Source organism: Hemiscyllium ocellatum, chromosome 22, assembly GCF_020745735.1.
Source record: "Hemiscyllium ocellatum isolate sHemOce1 chromosome 22, sHemOce1.pat.X.cur, whole genome shotgun sequence".
Lineage (NCBI taxonomy): Eukaryota > Metazoa > Chordata > Chondrichthyes > Orectolobiformes > Hemiscylliidae > Hemiscyllium > Hemiscyllium ocellatum.
The window spans coordinates 35,421,598-35,441,332 of record NC_083422.1 but is presented as its reverse complement, the minus strand read 5'-3'; the positions used below and the strand labels follow the sequence as shown (position 1 = coordinate 35,441,332).

Below are 19,735 nucleotides of genomic sequence, written 5' to 3'. Positions count from 1 at the left end.
GTATTTAAGGGAACAGCAAAAAGGAAGAATTGGCAACACTGAAACAAGGTAATCTGAGAACCATGCCATTAATGTTTAATTTTTAAAAAAATCTGTCAACCTCTTTGAGTAAGCCTCAACAGAAGGGCTAGAGCTCCCACTCTAAATAGCCTTACTAAAGTACTTAACTCAGTTGCTACACTAGCGTAACCAACAGAAATATCTTAGGTAAATGTAAGAGGTTCCCCAGGTCCAGCAAAATCTAACCTTCAGCTAGCAGTTATTGGATGTCATTTGAAACTTTTGGATTTCCAACTTGGCTAAGTGGAGGATCACTGATTCTTCAATTTCTTACCACCATACACTATTGATAAACAACATTCACTAAGAGCTGGGTGCTTGTCAAAATGATAGAGATGTGTAGACATGGCTTGCAGCTCTCACCGTGAAATATAGGCAGGTAGTCTGGTTGCATTGGTGATTGCTAATATATTTGTTCAATTTGGAAACTTGCTCCACTGAACACAGAAGGTGTTCAAAGAATCTTTCATTTTCTTACTTGGCTACACTCACCATAACTTCCTGGCTGAGGCAGGATACTATCATTATCTAGTTAACCAATGTTGTCCATGTTCACTGCCAGTTTAGTTCTATAATCATCCAGCACTAGGATGCAAACTTCACTGCCCATCAGACAGAACTCATTGTCTGTGTTCAACATTTAAACAGATTTATCAGAACCCAGTAGATTTATCCAAATAACTAAATTCATACGAAATAAAGAACTCTTTGTCACTAACAATTAGCCTTTATAATGATCACTGCTCAGGCTGCTGTCAGAGAACATAAGCTTTTAATAGTCAATTGCTACATGTTACATTTAATAAATAATTGAACTCAACAGTACTTTTAAAGTAATGACATCTCATCCAGTAACACAATCTCATCCAGTAACACACTTCCTGAACAGTGCCAAATGATTAATGAAATGACTTGTGTTAAATGTTTTAATTTAACATAAGAATATATTCAATTCATATCAATAAACTGAAACATAACAGTTAATGAATATTTAACACTTATAATTATATGGACCCATAATAGAACTTGATTTAGAATTATTACTCATAATAAAGCCATATAATATCAAAAATGCAGTGCATCAGTGAATCACCTGGATTTAAGGTGTTAGCAGGAATATATTTTATTTGAAGCAGCGTGCTATATATCAATTTTAGGTATAAACGCATTGCATATTTCCCCTTTCATGAGATAAATAATTTAAAAGTAACCATTTGTAGAAGGTACTTGTAAAATAAATGTAAGGGAATAGAACACACTTTGTATGATATACAATCAATTCCTTGACATAATTCCAATATCTGAAAATGTAGCATAATAATCCAGAAAGGGGTAAGCTCAGATGGAGGATTATGAATTGCTGACTTTTAGGCAGAATATCAAGCCCTGATTGTCGGAAGAATCTTTCAAGAATGTACTCTCATCTGACCAACTGGTTATTAATGGAAAACCACCTCCAAACTGATGACCAGAGAGTTTGGAAACTACCAGTTAGTCTCTGAAAGAAACCACAACTTGTTATTATTCATTCCAAGAAGGAGAGAATGGTAATTACAGTTAAGTAAGGAATCAGATTGCTCTAGGCTGACTTTTTTAAACCTGAATTCTGGACTGAACAAGTAGAATGTTTGATTTGCTTACAGAACCATGGAATAAAGTGGTAGCTTTAAACACCATTATCTTAAGATAATGCAACAATTTAAAAGTATTGGTACATCTCAGTATTTGGATAGATGTTTTTCATCCATTTATCACACACCATGTTAATTTTCACATTCAGTTTGCTGCACCAGTTTTATGACAGGCAGCAATAAGTTAATTCCTGGAGAGTTTTTAAAAATAAATTGAAAACCCATACTGGAAGCAGACCTCAGAATTGTACTTAACAAAATGTTGTATGAAATCTCTTTACACCTTAATTTTCTAATATCACAATGGTCTCCTGCTTCACATTCCTGTCACCATGACTACAAATCTTAGACTGCCAGGCATGTACATCCATCATCTATATCACTGAGAGAACCACCATTTACCCTGCTCTGTAGCAAATACAATGTTGGTTTGACATTGGCATTTACAAAATCCTACAGGATTCTACTCCTCTCATATTTCTAATCAAAACAAATGAACTTTTTGTTTTTCACTGGCAATACTATTCTTGTGATGTAATGTGCAACCACACCACATTAGCACAGAAGACTTGTATCACTTCTGGTGATACCAATTTATTTAAAATCCAGGTTAAAAATTCTCTCAGCCACAACCTCATTTCCCTCGCAAGTTAACCCAGTGGTCTGAATGAGTGTGGCAATGCAGGATCTAGGTTCAGAGTACCACATATCCTAAGACTTTTGCCCACTGGAATTGACCAGATTGCATTTTACGCCTGGTTAAGTGGCTTTCAATGTCCTAATGCACCATTTCACACATTCCCTTAACTGGACTATAAATACATATATGCACTTCAAATTATTCGTACTTATGACAATTTAGTCATTATATTTGGTGCAATAACAGGGAAAATAAGCAATTTGAAAATTATTTCTCTATTTCTATTTTCTTCTATCTAGACTGCCACAATGCAATTTAGATGGACATGCGTACCCTATTTTTCCCATAATGAATTTGGGTACTTTGCAATATCATGCATTATGTATATCATGAGTGCATATAACCATTTTGAGAAATTTAGTTTGAACCATGCAGTCAAAAATTGCAAGAATCAACTGATAATCTGACACTTCAAAGCTAAATTAAATCTGTGTTATGCCTATTAAATGGTACTTTAAAACAGATTACTAAGCAACAGATTTAATATAACTCTCACTGGACAATATACCAGAATACTTAATATAGATTTAGTCAGCTTGTGCACAACCTCACAGAGCACGTGAAGTCCCACAAGCTCTTTAAAACAAAAAGGGCTATTGTAATACATAATCAGTTTTCAGCTTTGGCTCAGAGTTAAATGTTCTTGCCCTTAAGTAAAATGCCACACTCTCCTGGATTTCATCACATTACAGCAGTGTGTGCCTTCAAGGTACTCTTTTAACCATGAAGCTCGTTGAGATATCCTGAAGTGATCAAGATTTCATTATGACCAAAATATTGAACAAATGCAACACATGCAAATAATTATCATGACTGCAATTTCTTCTTCAAAATAAATAGGTGCTAACTCAGATGGGTACACTCTTAAGTATATCCATCCTCTGATACCTACTTAAGTTGCAATTCCTCACATTTTGAGGCCCACAGGACATATTCTAGCTGTCCATTCTGCTATGGAAGGCTCCAAAATTGATTCAAACCTCTCAATGTCCAAAAATTTGCAATTTTTTGAATGGTTCATTGAAATTGATCAGGAATGACAATTCTGATCAAAGTTTTCCCCTTCCAAATGTATTATCACTAGTTGCTTATGGCTGCAAGGCTGTGTACTCTTTCATCACCTAATTTTCTCTATTAGTCCAAAAATAATGACTTCATTTCTGACATTTTATGACCTATAAGGTCAAAAATGTAAAATTAAGCCACTGCCTAGGTCATATAATTACTGGCAGTTCTTCTATAATGCGATGGTTGCATTCTGAAAAATTGCACTTTAGAAATAGTGCTTAAAGTGTTGGTGATGTAATTGCGTTACAGCCAACACTTGTTTCAAAAGTTTGGGCTTTAGAAACAGTGTCCCATATTCATCATTCACGTTATAGCGAATTTGTGTTAACAAAACATGCGTTATAGAATGACCTGAACAGCATTTAAAAGACATTGGGATGGATACATGAATAGGAAAGGTTTGGAGGGATATGGGCCAGGAGCAGGCAGGTGTGAATGGTTTAGTTTGGGATTACGTCTAGCAAAAACTAGTTGGATCGAAGGGTCTATTTCCATGCTGTATTACTCCATTAGTATGTAATTTTAGCTAGCACACAGTTGAAGGAAAAACTATATTATTGGGAATGCCAATTTGGCAGTTAGATAGATTTTAAGGATCATAGATCTATATAATTTTCTCAGGTATTTGATTTATATTCACAACCAACACAAGATAAAATAGCGGTATCTCATTTGTGCCTGTTCTGTGATCAAAATGGCTACCACACTGGCTGGCTGACAGTCACTGGGCAGGTGAAGTGCTTCCAGTTTCAGGTGTCTTGAAAGATGTTCCAGTAATGATGTTTTATATCAATACAAGTTGGCACTTTTTCTCCATAGCTATCCAAAGTTATTCAATTTCTTCTTGGGGTCCAATAGTGGAAAGAGAATGAAAAGGTATATGCTTTGCATGTTATGGAAAACAGTCATCTGTGTTCCATTGTTACACAGAAACAAATTGAAGTGCCAACCCTACTGTTTCTATTTCATGCTATCAGTGAATTGCATAAACAGAACACATAAGTTGGACAATTTGATAGTCAGCTCATTTATTCTGCTCTTGGGAAAATTCTTCACAGCCTGGTTGTGAAATAAAATAGAAAATCCATTTCTTCAGCTAAACTATTTCAACATAATCACTAACAGCTGCTTGGCTGCTCTTCATGATCATCAACATTAGCTACTCTCAGCCGAGCAATCAGGTAAGTGAACAACAACACATTAATGACCAATACATTAGAATGATTTGGTTGAAATCGAACATGTGATTAAGTATCTATGCTCTACCACTGTATACTTAACTAAGTGAAATTACATCCATTGTGACTGTGACAAAGACAGACTAGCCCTCCTCATCCTTCAGGACTAGTCAGCAACCTTCCACACTGTTGATTGCACCATTCTCCTCCAATGTTTTTCCACTGTCATCTAACTGAATGATACTGTCCTTGCATTTTAACAATCTTACCTAATTGCAATCATACAATTACCAACAATGATTTGTATTCCCATTCTCACAGAATAGTGATGTCTTCAAGATCTATCCTCGGTTTTCTCCTATCTCTTACCTACATGCTACTACTCATATGAAAAACAACAGGCTGACTTTTCATTTAGTGGTGCTCATGGTTCGTAATTTCTTGCCATTGGCTATCTGTAAGTGGCTGGCAGCTAACTAAAAGGCCCATGAAGACCACCCTGCGTATAATGCAATTTTCCAATTGGGGCGCATGGCCTGACAGTCTGACTACTTTGATTCTTTTAAAATTTTGTGAAAGCTTTTCTGAGGGTCATCCTCTCATTCTGTTACTGACGTAGCAGCTTTCCACCTCAACTGATTGACTGCTATGCTTTCTGGAAAGTCTCCAATTGATCTTCCAGCGTTTGGTGACCACAGTCAGGAGTGGCAATATAGCATGGGCATGGGTTCCTGACCCACATTTCTCCAGATGGCAGAACTGTGGGGTCAACGAAATGAAAATTCCACTTAATATCAATTTCTACTTGTATGCTTATGACATCCAGCTTTACTTTCATACTGCTTTTTTCCACCCCTCCAAGGTCTTTGAATTGTCAGACTGCTTATCTGATACCCATTACTAGAAACCTTCTCCAAGTAAGTACTGGGAAGAACTAAAGTCATTGGTTTTGATCACTGCCGCAAATGCATTCCACTCGTCTCCTTGGCAACTGTCTGTGGCTTAATCAGACTGTTCAAAAACCCTGACTTATACCGAACTTGGAAATAAAATTCCAATCACATTCATACCGTCATTTCCACTATTGAATTTACCTGTGTGTTATTCCTCATTAATACCTTTGTTGCCTCTAGACCTGAAAATTTAAACAAATTCCAGATCAACTAGTGATATTCTACCCTCCATAAACCTTTGAACATCCAAAGCCCCACTGTTTATGTTTTAATGCACATCAAATTTCATTCACCCAATATCTTTATTCTTGCTGACCTGCAGAGGCCCCATGTTAAGCAATGCATTGATTGTTAACAATCTCATTTTTGTTTTCAAAACCACCCATGGTCTGACTTTTTCTATCTCAGTAATCTCCTCCAACTGCACTTCAATAATGCTGATTTCCTAAACACCCCAATTTTAATTGTTCACCTGTTGGTTGCATGCTTCGGTTGCTGAGACCGTAAGATTTGTTTCTTCTGATAAGGTTTTTGGTAATCTGCTCTATCCCCTAATGTGACTCAGGTGCACATTTTATTTAAATCACCTTTGGCATTTTATTACGTTAAAGGTGCTATATTTATTTATTTTACTATTTAGGAAAAGATGTAAAATCATTGGAAGAAGTTTAGAGACAATTCACTAGAATAATATCTGGAATGGATGGATTGTTTTGTGAAGAATTGTTGGACATGCTAATTTGTTAGAGTTCAGAACAGAAACAGGTGACTTGATTGAAACATTCAACATCCTGAAGGGCCTTTACAGGACAAAAATGGAAAGGAAGTTTCCTCTCATTAGAGAATTCAGGACCAGGATTACCATTTAATATTTAGGGGTTGCTCAGTTAAGACTGAGATGCCGGGAATGTTTTTCTAAGAGGTTCGGAAATATGTGGGATTGTCTTCTTTAAATGATGGTGGAAGCAGAGTCTTTGAAAGCTTTAACATAGGGGTAGACAGATTCGTGTTAAGCATGGCGGTGAAAAGGTACTGAGGACAGTGGGAATGTGAAAAAATAAAATTAGCCAAAATCTTATTGAATGGCTCACAGGATCGAGGAGCCAAGTGGCCTAATTCTGCTCCTAACATGCATGTTCATATATAAAAACAAGTTGTTACCATAACAAAATTTCTTCAACTACTTTTTGGAATTGTGCAACTTCCCACTTTCTCTCCTTTTGTCCCCCTAGTTCAAATACCTATGTCAATCTTAAAAGCACCATTCAAATAGTGTGTCACATGGTCTTGAGGGGAAATGTTTATTTTCCGTTTGACATCGTTCTAAATATGAATCAGTCCAACATGTGCACCACCTCAAACAAATCTATATAGATATTTGGCAAGCTGAGAAATGTGCTGCACTCTGTCTAACAACATATGGTTTCTATCCATGCAGTTTCTGTCATCAGCTATATACTCATGATCAATAGCTTCTCTTCTCAATGTACTTTGCGATCACTTGTTATGTCTATGCTGCAGCCAAGTGTGAAATGAAGTGTGAAAGTGCAACCCTTCCAGATACGGAATTTTGGACTTGGATGCCACATCTGAATGGTTTATAGAGGTGAAAGATTTACACCGATAATGTGCCTAACTAAGGTGATAATCTATCAAATCTATGTAAGAAATCAAAATGAAAAGACTGATATTAGCATTTACATTTATTTTAGAGTTATGTAAATACAGTATATGATGAAAGTTGTGTCAATTGTGTACATTGTGACAAATAATTGATTTTCTTCATCTTTATTGGTTCAGAATGCTTTTTTCTCTCCTAACTGCTCAATTTTAATATTATGCAAAAATCTTTGCCCTAATTTTAATTTCCCTGAAATATTTGCTTGGCAGCAAAAAATCTGTCACAATATTTTCCCCCCTCCTGCACTATAGCTATTATATCTATTATGTATATCTCTTCTATTTAAAAAAACACAATTAGTTATCTTTTAGAATTCTTTGGCCTTTCCAGATAGGCATTGATCTATGTGCAATAAGAAATTCATAGAACCAATTAATCACACTTTTATAAAGAATCATAAACTCAACCACAAACCTTGTTTTAATAACATTCCATCTCACCAGAATATCTTGGGGAGTCTGATAATTGTGGACTGTAGATATATGCATTTACCTCGTCTGAATTTAAATATTTTTACTCAATGAACTCACTCTTCCCCATCTTCAGAGTAAAGGCTGCGATATAAGCAAACAAATCATACATGGAAACAAAGACTACAACATCCAGCAATCAATATGTGGCAACCCTGTCTAGCATTCTAAGGTTGTTCAACTTTTTACATACTGAAGATAAAAAGAACAAAAATGAAAATAAACTAAATCAAAGCAAATTTAAAGTAATATTGGGGAAAAGAACATCGATGGGAAAAAACAAAATTAAGAAAATTGAATAATAGCATGGAAAGGATTATAGCAAAAGAAAGAAAATTGAGCACTGTGGAAAGAGAAGGAAGAAAGAGAGAAACTAAAGCAAAAGAACAAGAACACAGCTATCCTAACCTATGAGACTAAGACATTTTTGGTGAGATGTAGCCTAAAGAAAATTGAAATAAAATGGCATGGTTTGGAAAAAGTTCTAGATTGTAAAGGTTAAATGCTGTGTATGCTACAAAAAGAAAATGTTTACAACACACAATGATTGGCTAGAATTATTTCAAATTGGATTTTTGCATTGTGATATTATTAACAGCATAAAATTAGAAAACAGCATCTTTTTCATAAACCATGCTTTTAGCTTCGATAAAGCAGCATTCGCTCTGCACAGGTCTGTCCAACCAAGCTTGCATATTGCCTTACTGCTGCTTCATCATCGGCTCTTCCCTTCTTTCGTCTCTGATAGATGCTGTAAGGCATCACTGCATTTTTGTACAGTACAAGAACTCGACCAAGGTCTCGGAAGCTATTTTCATCTTCTGGAAAGATTAAAAACAATAGCTGCTCAACATTAATTGCAACACAGCAGGCAATCATTTTATCACTCAGTGAACAACATTCTGCAGTCAATGTCCAATTTCAAATAAAATTAATCAAAAATGCACAATTTTATACCTTAATTAACTTAGATTTACAAAACCAATTCTGCTAATCAGATTAATTTTTCAAAAATAGAATAACAACCACATGGAGATTTCGTGAAGTAAAGGATTAAACATTTGAAATGTTCATCTTGATATTAATTTACATTAATTCACTTCATTTGTATTTACAGGTATATGATTTAGTAAACTCATCAGTTCTGAAGAGTCACAGTTTTTACCTAGAAGTTGAATTTTTCTCTTTCTAGCCCTCCAATTCAATCAGGTTTTCAAACAAATAATACACATTGGTCAACAGTCGTCTTGGGTAAACTGTGCACATGCCTTTGACCTAATAGTCTATTAATTTTGATTAAGCCTTTGTGAAACATTCTGGTATGTATTTCTGTACCATAAATGATATACAAATGTTAGCTATTAGTAAGTATATCCCAATTTATACTTATGAAACTAACTTGGATGTGTAATTATTCAAACTGAGTGGAGGAAGACTTTTCTTAAAACCAAAACTGGAAGACAATATGGCCTATATATGGCTCTTATTAATGTGCATTGTTTTAATCTCAAATGAGTGAGTGTGAAGGCTACAACAGGCTAAAAACAGTTACGGTTCTAACTCCCTTTTTGTTAAATAAATAATAACTTGTAAAGAGTTTTTGCTTATCATTTAAGCAAAATATTGTTTTAACTTTCCAAAATTCAGAAAGGTTTCACCAGTATATTTAAAATGGATAGTTAACATATGTTTATCATTCTAAAATGATGAAAGTTGAACCTAAATTTATATAAGAATTCTCATGCCAGAATGAACTTTATAGCCAATAAATTACTTCTGAAATGTTGTCGTTTGTTTTATAGGTAAAAGTACTAGTCAATGATGTAGAACTTGTTGCTCTTCTAAAATGCCCAAAGGGCAGTTAAGAGTCTTCCACTCTGGAGTGACATCTAGGCCAGACGAGCTAAGCACAGCAGTTTCCTTCCCTAAAGGACATTCATGAACCAGATGGATTTTTCTGACAATTAGCAATGCCTTCAAGGTCAACATTAGACTCTTAATTCCAGATTTTAAAAATTTAATTAAAATTCTACCATCTGTCTTGGTGTCATTCAAACCCAGATTCCCAGAACATCATCCAGGTCTCTGGACTAGGTCACAACATTTGGAGAACTTTGGTTCTCTGGAACTTCATCGTAATTATTTGGCTAGTTACCCCTCAACCTTCACATTTTCTCCAACCCCTACTCCAACCAAGCCTAATGGCCCCTCACACCTTATGTAATAGCTCCTTGTACTCTTCATGTCAACTCAGTCGACATCCTCTAACGCCATGACCCCTTGTAGATCCCAATGCCAACTCACCCATCATTCTGGGCACAGATCTTTCCTGTTAATTTTACTGCTCCACCAATTGGTTTCACAAATGCTCCACAAATGGCATCTCATCCTTCATTTCACCAATATTTTGTAAAACTGCTAGATTTGTTTGAGTAATGCAATGTATAAAATCATTAAAGGTTTGATCAACCAGACATAGAGAATTTTTCTACTTAAGGGAAAAACAAAAGTAGAGGTTCACAATACAAGATGGTCACCAACAAGCCCAATAGAAAATCCAGTAAAATGCCTTTATCAAAAGGGGGTTGATAATCTGGAACTTGTCGTCACAGAGAATGCTTGAAGCAAATAGTTCAGATGCGTTTAAGCGGAAGCTTGATCAGTACAAAAGGGAGAAGGAAATGGGGGCTTATACTTAAATATTTAGATAAGGAATGATGGCTGTGAGGCATAGATATTAGCATGGATTCTCCAGGCCAGACTGCCTGTTTCAGTATACAAGTGTTCCCTGCGATCTGAAAGAAGAGCATTTCTATGAAACAGTTCGTAAACCAAAATGGAGTAAAGCAAAGCAGCAATTACAATCAATTTACATAGAAAATTTTTGAGCCTTCCCGGATCCAAAAAATAACCAACCAAATCACACCAAATAACACACAAAAACCTAAACTAACACTAATATCTAGTAAAGGCTGACGGGGTTGGAGTGGTAAGAGGTACTGAAGATTGCGGTGTAGCACAAAGAGGAAGAGGGTTGGGCAACCAATGTTCCTGGCTCAACCCGTGTGGGGGACTTGCTCTAACCCAGTTTTAGCAATTTCCCAACATGGCAAGTGCTGCATTTTCACAAGGGAGTGAATCTGGGACCTCACACCATCTGGTTGACCTCCACTCCAGCTAGTGGTGCCAGATTCAGTCTGGTCAATGTTAAAACGGTATTATCTGTTGGGGCAGGCTGTGGATCATGTTCTGACCGGGTTTCAGCCATTTCCCACAGTGGGAAGTGCTCCATTTTCTCAAGGGTGCGAATCTAGGACTTGACATCGCCTGGGTGACTTCCATGCTGGCTAGTCTTGCTGGATACAGTCAGGGCAGTGTATAAACGTTGTCCCTGGCTAGTCTGGAGTCCAGACTGTATTCTGACTGGGTGTCAGCGATTTGCCACAGTGGGAAGTGGTCCATTTGTGCAAGGGGGTGATTCCGGGACCTCACACCGCCTGGGTGACTTCTAGGCTGGATTCAGTCCAGTTGATGTGCAAACAGTGTGCCCGGCTAGGCCAGGGTGCGGGCTGTGTTCTGACCGAGTTTCACCGATATTCCACTTATGGTGGTAAGTGCTCCATTTTCGCAAGGGAGCAAGAGTCTTAAGAGGTGAAACTTAGGAAAAGTGCCCACTCATTTTCAAAACTGTCATGTCAGTAACCAAATAGACTTCACTAGAAATTGGTGGTGTCATTTTTAATAAGAGCCATAGAGGATTACTCTCTGTGACACACAGTGTGTTTTGTCATATTCTTTCTCTCCAAACTTGCCTCATTCACCACGCATTCAAGCTGTGCCACTTGTCTTATTCTTCCATTCACCATTGATAGAGGTATTGGCCAATACCAGGACCTACAGGGATTCCTGGTACTCGCACCATCTTTAAAGCTTAGACATACACCCAGTCAAGTGCTGGTAGTCCACAGCTTATCTGGATGGTTTGCTTAATTTGACCCAAACACTTTCAAAGAGAGCAACTGGCACTCCGCTTAGCCAACAGGGACCTGAAGGTGCTGCTGGATGCAAGGTGCTAGCAGTTGCTGTGCATGGACTGGGGTGGGGGGTCAAGAGTGTGGTGCTGGGAAAGCTCAGCAGGCCAGGCAGCATCCAAGGCGCAGGAGAATCGAAGTTTCGGGCATAAGGCCTTCATCAGGTACCTGACCTGCTGTGTTTTTCCAGCATCACACTCTCGACTCTGATATCCAGCACCTGCAGTTCTCACTTTCTGCTAGTGCATGATGTGCCCTGTCTTGTAACTGATGGAGGTTTTGAGGAGCCAGCTGTGAGCCAGGTTATCACAATGAATTTCTGTCAGGTATTGTCTCTGTCTAGTTTCTATGCAGCAGATAGAAGAATGGGAAACTGCATATTAATAAGACAAGATGGCATAATAACGAAGATTTTAATACATGCTAATAGGCTTCTCACCACTCAGTATGAGAATCTTATATGCTGTCCAACAATTGGCTGGAAGATGGCATGTTTTGGATGAAACAGTGGGAGGCTCATCACCTCCGATCTCAAGCCATCTTGAGATCTCTGTCAACTTCCCCACCAATGCCCACATGTTCAGAGGCTAAGAGGATTCTGTCCACGGTATTTCTCTGCACATTATTTAAGGTTGCCCATACTTTACTGGAGTACGTTGCTTAAAAACTGATATGGGCAGGCACCGCAAGTACTGTACTGAAGAAACTATTCTATGTCGTACTTAGTACGATGCTAAATTTGAACTGGTATATCACATACTTTTAGAAAATTTATGAAAATATTTTTGGAAAAGATTTGGACAAAAAAAAACTTCAAAGATGCTCAAGCATCATTGTTACACCAGACACTAAATTTACTAATATCATATGTATAGTGAATAAATATATTTTGCATAAATATTTACACAATAGAAAAACTGTTTCTCTATATTTGAGATTTAGTTTAACTCATACAGAGCATACTCTGTTCAAAATGCAATCATGCAGGATTGTAGTTTATTTTGCTTGAACCATCTGTTTAACAGCTAGCATTATAACAAGATAATTAAATAGAAAAAATATTTCATTCAGGTTTTCTTCAAATCAAAATGATCAACTCTTCGTTTCGATTTATTCAGAAAACATGATTCAATTCTGAATGCAGTTGCTCCTACTTTGATGAAATCAAAAGTAATACAGCAAGTGCAGAGTATCACTATATATTATAATTTAAAATGAAGAACCTGTTGAAACATGAAAGCAATTACACTGCATGAGTACAGGTCACTTAATATTGTGTAACTAACGAATAATTAAAATAACTCACTCAAAGACAGATTCACTGTAGAACTCAGCACAGTTTCATGATTGCATAGCACACATATATATAAATGAAATCAATTTCATTATTTTTAGCCCCCTTGCATATGTTCTTCTTTTCCTTGCATGATTTTTACAAGCTGCAGTACAGAATGGCTGCCATATCTGTCTATATAGTTGCCACCAAGTTCCAAGAAAAAAGAACAGTGAGATATTTCAACTTGATAAAGCAGGGTATAAATGTAAGGCAAATAGATAATATAAATCCAGATTAACTCATTGCAGTCTGTCAACAAAGACCAATTCTCAAAATAGAAATGAAAGTAAGCATACTTAGAATTCTTAAAGTAAACATTTTTTTATTGAGGATGACATTTTTGCTTATGCGCTCATGCAGTGCGAGTGTTACTGGTAAGGCCAGCATTTAATGCCTGTCTTCAACTGCTCTTGGTCTGAATGGTTTGCCTGGCCTTTTCAGAGGGAGGTTAACAGTCATAGACATGAAAGGCCGAAGGGCCTGTTTCTATGCTGTATGTCTTTATGACATTACTGTGCACCTGGAGTCATATGCAGGCCAGACCAGATAAGGATGGTAGATTTCCTTCCCTACAGAACATTCAATAAACTAGATTTTTAAAAAAAATAGCAATTGACAATACTTACATGGTCACCATTAGGCCAGCTTTTAATTCAAAATTTCCGCTTATTTCAGATTTCACCCTCTCTCCTGGTGGAACTTAAATCTATGCCCCTAAACATGAGCCTAGGTTTTGGTTTACTAGTCCAGTTACATTATCACCATGCCACCGCCTCCAGAAGAATGTGTCAGGCCAGGTAACAGGGAAAAACATTAAAACAAATATAATAATGGAAGAATTAAAGCAACTTTTTCTTTCCAGTGCTAAATTTTATAAGGATAAGGGACACATTAGAAAGGCAGACTGACATTCTCCACACATTGTGATCCCTCCAATTTATCAGTATGAGTTTTTTTTGATGGGGTGTACTGGAGGAATCTATTTGCAAGTCAGGCTTGCACCCCATCTTCAAAATTGCATCTACAGTTGGAATAAAGTCATGACCCAGAACACTACTTGCCTTTTAAGGAAAATGGGTCTCACTTGTAATATATTACAGTCAACTGGGATCAAAACATAAATGAAAAATGCCATGAATGTAATTTTCTTTAATATAAAGAATGGGGTCAATTAGAAATTTCTACGAAGCTGACTTTTATGCTGGTATGTATAGATTTGACTATGATACTATCACAAAGACAGAGTTCTTCAGAAACTAGCATATGGCAACATGCACCAAATTAATTTTTTGTACAATCAGGATCTGAAATTAACGGATTAAGCTTCTCCTCTCTCCACTATATAAACATCTCAAAACCAATCTATTCAGTCAAGCTTCTGGTCATGCCTGTTGCCAGGGATCACTTTGCTTTCACCGAAGGCTTAATCAATTTAGTCAATTTCAAGGAGATTCGTCAAGCCATACTCATCTTTCTTATGTAAATTTACGCTGCTTACCTCAATTAAGTACCATGCTTGTATTGTGCCCTCTTATGCAATATTATGTACTGCAGCAACACAGTTTGCTTGCTGGTGCCAGGACCTTACAGAATTCACACTGCACATTTCTAAACTTTAGCTGTAAACTATGCCAAGCCCGGCCAACATGCTCTGAAGTAGTCACCCAGGTCAATGTAATATCCATGATCCTTAGTAATGCACAGAAATGCTGCAAGATTAATAACCTTCTGTGCTCTGCTAGAGTAAATACCACCATCTTCTCCTTGCTACCTCACACCACTCTAAGTCTGTCACCACAGCTACCTTCAACCAAGGCTCATGATTTATTACCCCTAAAATAGCATGCAAGGTCTACTCTCAGAGGCTATCAATCACCTCATCCCCCAAAACTACGAGCTACTCCTGTCCTCTGTGTTTCTTACACACTCACTTGGGATACCTCATTACCTTTCCTGACTGATGAATTAGGCCCCTGATTGACCATAATCCTCCTGGACTGGATTTAGGACTGCTCACCTTTGACTTTCAGGCATGGCCACTGTGTGTTTATCACTTAATCTGCTGCCACATGCTGAGGTGTGACATTAATGTCCACCTTCTTGACTGCTCTTTGCTGGCACGCGTGAAAGCTGCCTGGTTTTCCGTCAGCACTAAAAGACAAGGTAGAGTTGTTGCGAGCATCCAAGTAAATGTAAAGTGAGTAAATACTAATAAAACAAGTTTAGAGCCTTAAGCTGCATCCTTTTGCCATGCACGAGATTGGTGCTTAGCCCTGACCACAAAGCAGCCTGACAACAGTATTACAACGTAAGATGTCCATGCACTCCAAAGTATTGTAAGATTGTATTATAAGTTAATTGGAGATACATGACATGTTGAGGGTTGTGCTTTGTGAATGCCAATCTGCTTGTATGGAAATGCAGGTGATTGTTGCCTTTGGCGTGTGCCCTGAGATGATGGGGAATGCTTGCCAAGATGGATGCCCAGAGGAGATATTGGTGAATTCCAGTTAACAACTCAAGTTGGGAATTGGTAGCATCTAGTTTCTCTCTGGTACCCGAGAAGACAATAACTAGCAATAAGTGAGACAAAATTAGCTAATAAGGAAATGTTAATGCATGCAAATAGGCCCCTCACCACTCACTGGTGAGATTCTCATTCAACTGCTGAAACATTAAGCAGACAATCAGGCATTTTCTTCTAGCCACTGAGAATCTCACATTGTCATTCTCACTGAATTTTCCCAATTGTTTCATCACTGCTCATATCATTCAAAGGTTGGGAAAATTCCACCCTTTAAAGAAATTTGGCAAAATGCTTCAAAATGATGCTCAGGATGCAACACGAAGGCAAACTACATACATTTTCCAGTAATTTTTCCTAAGTGTAATCAGTAACTGACACTTACAACAAACATTCACAGAAAATCAACAGACTAAATAACATTGAATTGATTGCAATCCCCTAAGCTGCTTCAATTCTAATAAATCCTAATGCAAATACCGTCCCTTCTGGGCACAGTGTGTGAACAAGAAAGCTTTCTAAATCAGAAAGTGAAGCACTTATGTGGTAAACATCAATTTCAAGTAAATGGATTAACCATTATTAACATTAACGTTTTCGAATCACTCATCAGTTGAGGCTAATTATAGGATTAGGAATGGACTAAAGTTGCATTCCTTTGGCAAATTACAGGTTTCGCAACAAAGGAGTTCAACCCTTTATATATAAAGAAGACAACCTCTTCCAGTTTCGCCAAAGCGACCCATCAGCTATCACATTAATCTTGATTTTTAGTAAAGCATCACTATTAAAGATATTGAGAATGTTAATTGCTCAAAGTGGATTGTATTCTAGGAGCGGAAAGTATCATTACACAAAGTAGGTAGGAAAGGATTTAGATCTTAATTGAGTTGATGTCAGAACATGTTTTCTATATAATGCATTTAAAAAATACATGTTTACAAATAACTAAAAGATGACTAGAATTCTTGTCAATCGACTGATATGCTTCAAAAATAGAAATTGCTGGAAACATTCTGTCAGCATTCTTGGGGAGAAAACAGAGTTAATGTTTCAAGTTAATTTAGTTATGATAAGGAGTCACCAGACATAAAACATTAAGATGGCTGATTTTCCAACTTCATCCTCTCCTTTGGTGGTAAGGCCCTTCAGCTTGCTTCAACCTTTAGTTCTGTAATAAATTCCCTTAGGTTCTAACATGGCCTCTCCTTGAACTCACTGCATTATTCTGTGTTAACAGAGGCACACTGACGATAACCAAGATTATCCTCTCCACCCTCTCAATATTGCACAGCTTCGATATTGTCAAACTGCTAGTCTGACACTCCAACTGTTGAACTGAACCTTCATCCAGCTAAAAAATGGAAATCTTGTTCATGGCCCCACCAAAATCTTAATTATCCTCTCCACTTACTGCTCAGCAAAATTGTTTGTCAGCCTTTTATTTAACTTGAAGTTGAGCTTCTGACACAATCTTTTTCTCCATTGTTCCTATTTCCAACTTCCTAAGAACACCTTTGTCAGTACCTCAGACAATCTGCCAATGAAAGCTTCATCGACAAATTTATTGCACCCAGATTTAATTGTTCCAATGTTCTCCTGACTAGCCATCCATCCTCTCCACTCCATGAGGTCCAGCTCATTCGAAGTTTTGTTGCCTGTATCCTATTTTGCATCATGGTTTCTCACTTCTTACCATTCAATGTAACTGCTTATGTTATCACATGAGCTCTGAACACCTCAAATTCAAAACTCTCATCCTCATCTTTAATGGTGATATAATCTGAGCGCTATAACCTCCTTCAGATGACAAGTTCCTGTTCCACTGCCTCTTGTGCCTCCTTTCTCTCTAATGTTGATGTGCTGTTGCCTAAGCTCCTATGCTCTGGAATATTGCACCATCAATCCTTTGTTTAAAGAAAAAAAACACCCATGAAAATCTTCTGTGCCTCCTCCTAACATTATCCATTTCCTGGACAGTATCTTTTTAAAATTTATTCTTTATGGACATTATGCGACAATGAAAACAAAAAACATCTACTTTAAGGTTTTGTGAATTCTCCTCAATGCTTTGTTACACTGAGGTATGACTCAATGAAAGTTTTTGTGAAACACATTGTTGCAAGCTTGAAAGGTGTAATTAGGTGTTATATAAAAGTAAAATTTAGATCAAACATAAAAATTGAAATTCAGTGCGTAGACAAAACCTGATGTAGAGTTGGATAATCTGCTACTGGGGCCCCACCAGCATATTAACAAGTAACTGATTTGTCCCTGCTAGAGTGTGTCTCAATCAAGTTAAATTCCATCCACAGTTAGCTGGGGCCATGCTGTTCCCTGAATAAACTTAATTTCTATCTTCATGTCTGAGTTTCAACATAAGTGCTGAATTTCTGATTATCTCCAAAACAATTCTCTACAAAAAAGCAGTAACAATTTTCAAATTTGAAAACTAGTAACACTGGGTAGTCTCTGAACCGTGCACAAAGTACTTGCGTTCAATTATACAAAGTTGCTAAAACTGCCTGATGTGGTTTACATAAATTTAGTGCAGCACTTAGCAGGAATATCATCCAGAGCCAATCTGTCAAGATCAATCAGTTTAATCAATATTACTGGGTCAGTCAAGCTCAAATACTACCATTCTTTCACACTACTGGACATCTATCCTATGATACCTCTGTCAAATTAGACTGAACTTAAACATGTATTTTTAACCCAGTATAATGGGTAAACTGTACAATTAAACATCTGTATTTTGTGAAATTGATCATTAGCTTTAAATGTTTAATCTGCTAAATGCTCCAAGAAGGACTGAAGTTTGTGATCTATTTTGACATTGATCAAGATTGTGAACAAGTGAACACCGCTTGTGACAAATAATCCATTTTTTTCTCTTCCCACATTCCTCAAGATTATCTCGTCTTGACAGCACATTTTCCAATATTTGTAACTATTTACAAGAGCTTTAATTTAAGCTCTGTATTTGGCCGTTGTTTGCTATTTATGGCTCACCAACACCCACTATGCATGGAGCAGTCTTTTAAAGAATACAGACACTCAAGAAATATCATTCATATTTAGGATTAACTGCCACCATGCTCATTTTTTATTCACTGGTGGGTTGTGGGCATTGCTGGTTGGCCAGCATTTATTGCCCATCACTAGTTGCCTTTGGGAAGGCGGCAGTAAACTGCCTTCTTGAATCGCTGCAGTCCACACAGAGTAATAGAGATGTACAGTGCCCTTCGGTCCAACTTGTCCATGCTGACCAGATGTCCTAAATTAATCTGGGTCCATTTGCCAGCACTTGGCCCATATTCCTCACTATTCATAAACCCACCCAGATGCCTTTTAAATATTGTAATTGTACCACTTCCTCTGGCATCTCAGCCCACCACCCTTGGCTTGAAAAAGTTGCCCCACAGGTCCCTTTTACATCTTTGCCCTCTCACCCTAAACCTATGATTTCTAGTTCTGCACTCCCCCAACTTAGGGAAAAGACCTTGTCTATTTAAGCTATTTGTGCCCCTCTCAATTTTATGAACCTCTATAAGGTCACCTCTCAGCCTCTGATGCTCCAGGGAAAACATACCCAGACTATTCAGCCTCTCCCGATAGCTCAAACCCTCCAACCCATGTTATAGGTTGAGAGTCCAGCTGAAATAATTTTTCTCCCAGAATACTTGCAGCAGTATACAAGACAGTTGGGAATCTTACTCATATCTTGAGATATTGAAGAGCATTAAGGTATGAACAAAAAAGACCAAGGGTGTGACAAAGTTTACAAATTTCTGTACATTTTCTAGTTTCTGCCAATTAAAAACTTCAATATAAATATTAATGTATTTGGCAATATGCATTAATTTAAAGATGCAGCACACATCAGAAGATCTCTGCTCTTACTTTCTGACTGTGGTCACAATTTCCCTAAGAACAGATTCTCTCTCTGTTCATGTACTACAATTCCTAGCACATCACTATCTAAGCACAGAAGGAAGCCATTCTGCCTACATGTCTGCTCCAGCCAAGAAAGAACCGTGTCGCCTAACCTCACCTTATAGTAATTGGTGTGTAGTCCACCATCCTTTCAAGATCACTAA

The 19,735-nt window shown here is 37.4% G+C and overlaps 1 protein-coding gene across 6 annotated transcripts in view; it reads right to left on the bottom strand.

Annotated features, from left to right (window-relative positions):
• Nucleotides 1–850: 850 nt before the first annotated feature.
• LOC132826279 (arginyl-tRNA--protein transferase 1) overlaps nucleotides 851–19,735 on the bottom strand; it is a 209,734-nt gene continuing 190,849 nt past the window's right edge. For all 6 annotated transcript variants that reach the window (XM_060842053.1, XM_060842057.1, XM_060842056.1 and 3 more), the window contains one exon: nucleotides 851–8,562. In XM_060842053.1, the coding sequence (XP_060698036.1) occupies nucleotides 8,381–8,562 (182 nt within the window). In that variant the 3' untranslated portion in view covers nucleotides 851–8,380. The remainder of the gene's footprint in view (nucleotides 8,563–19,735) is intronic.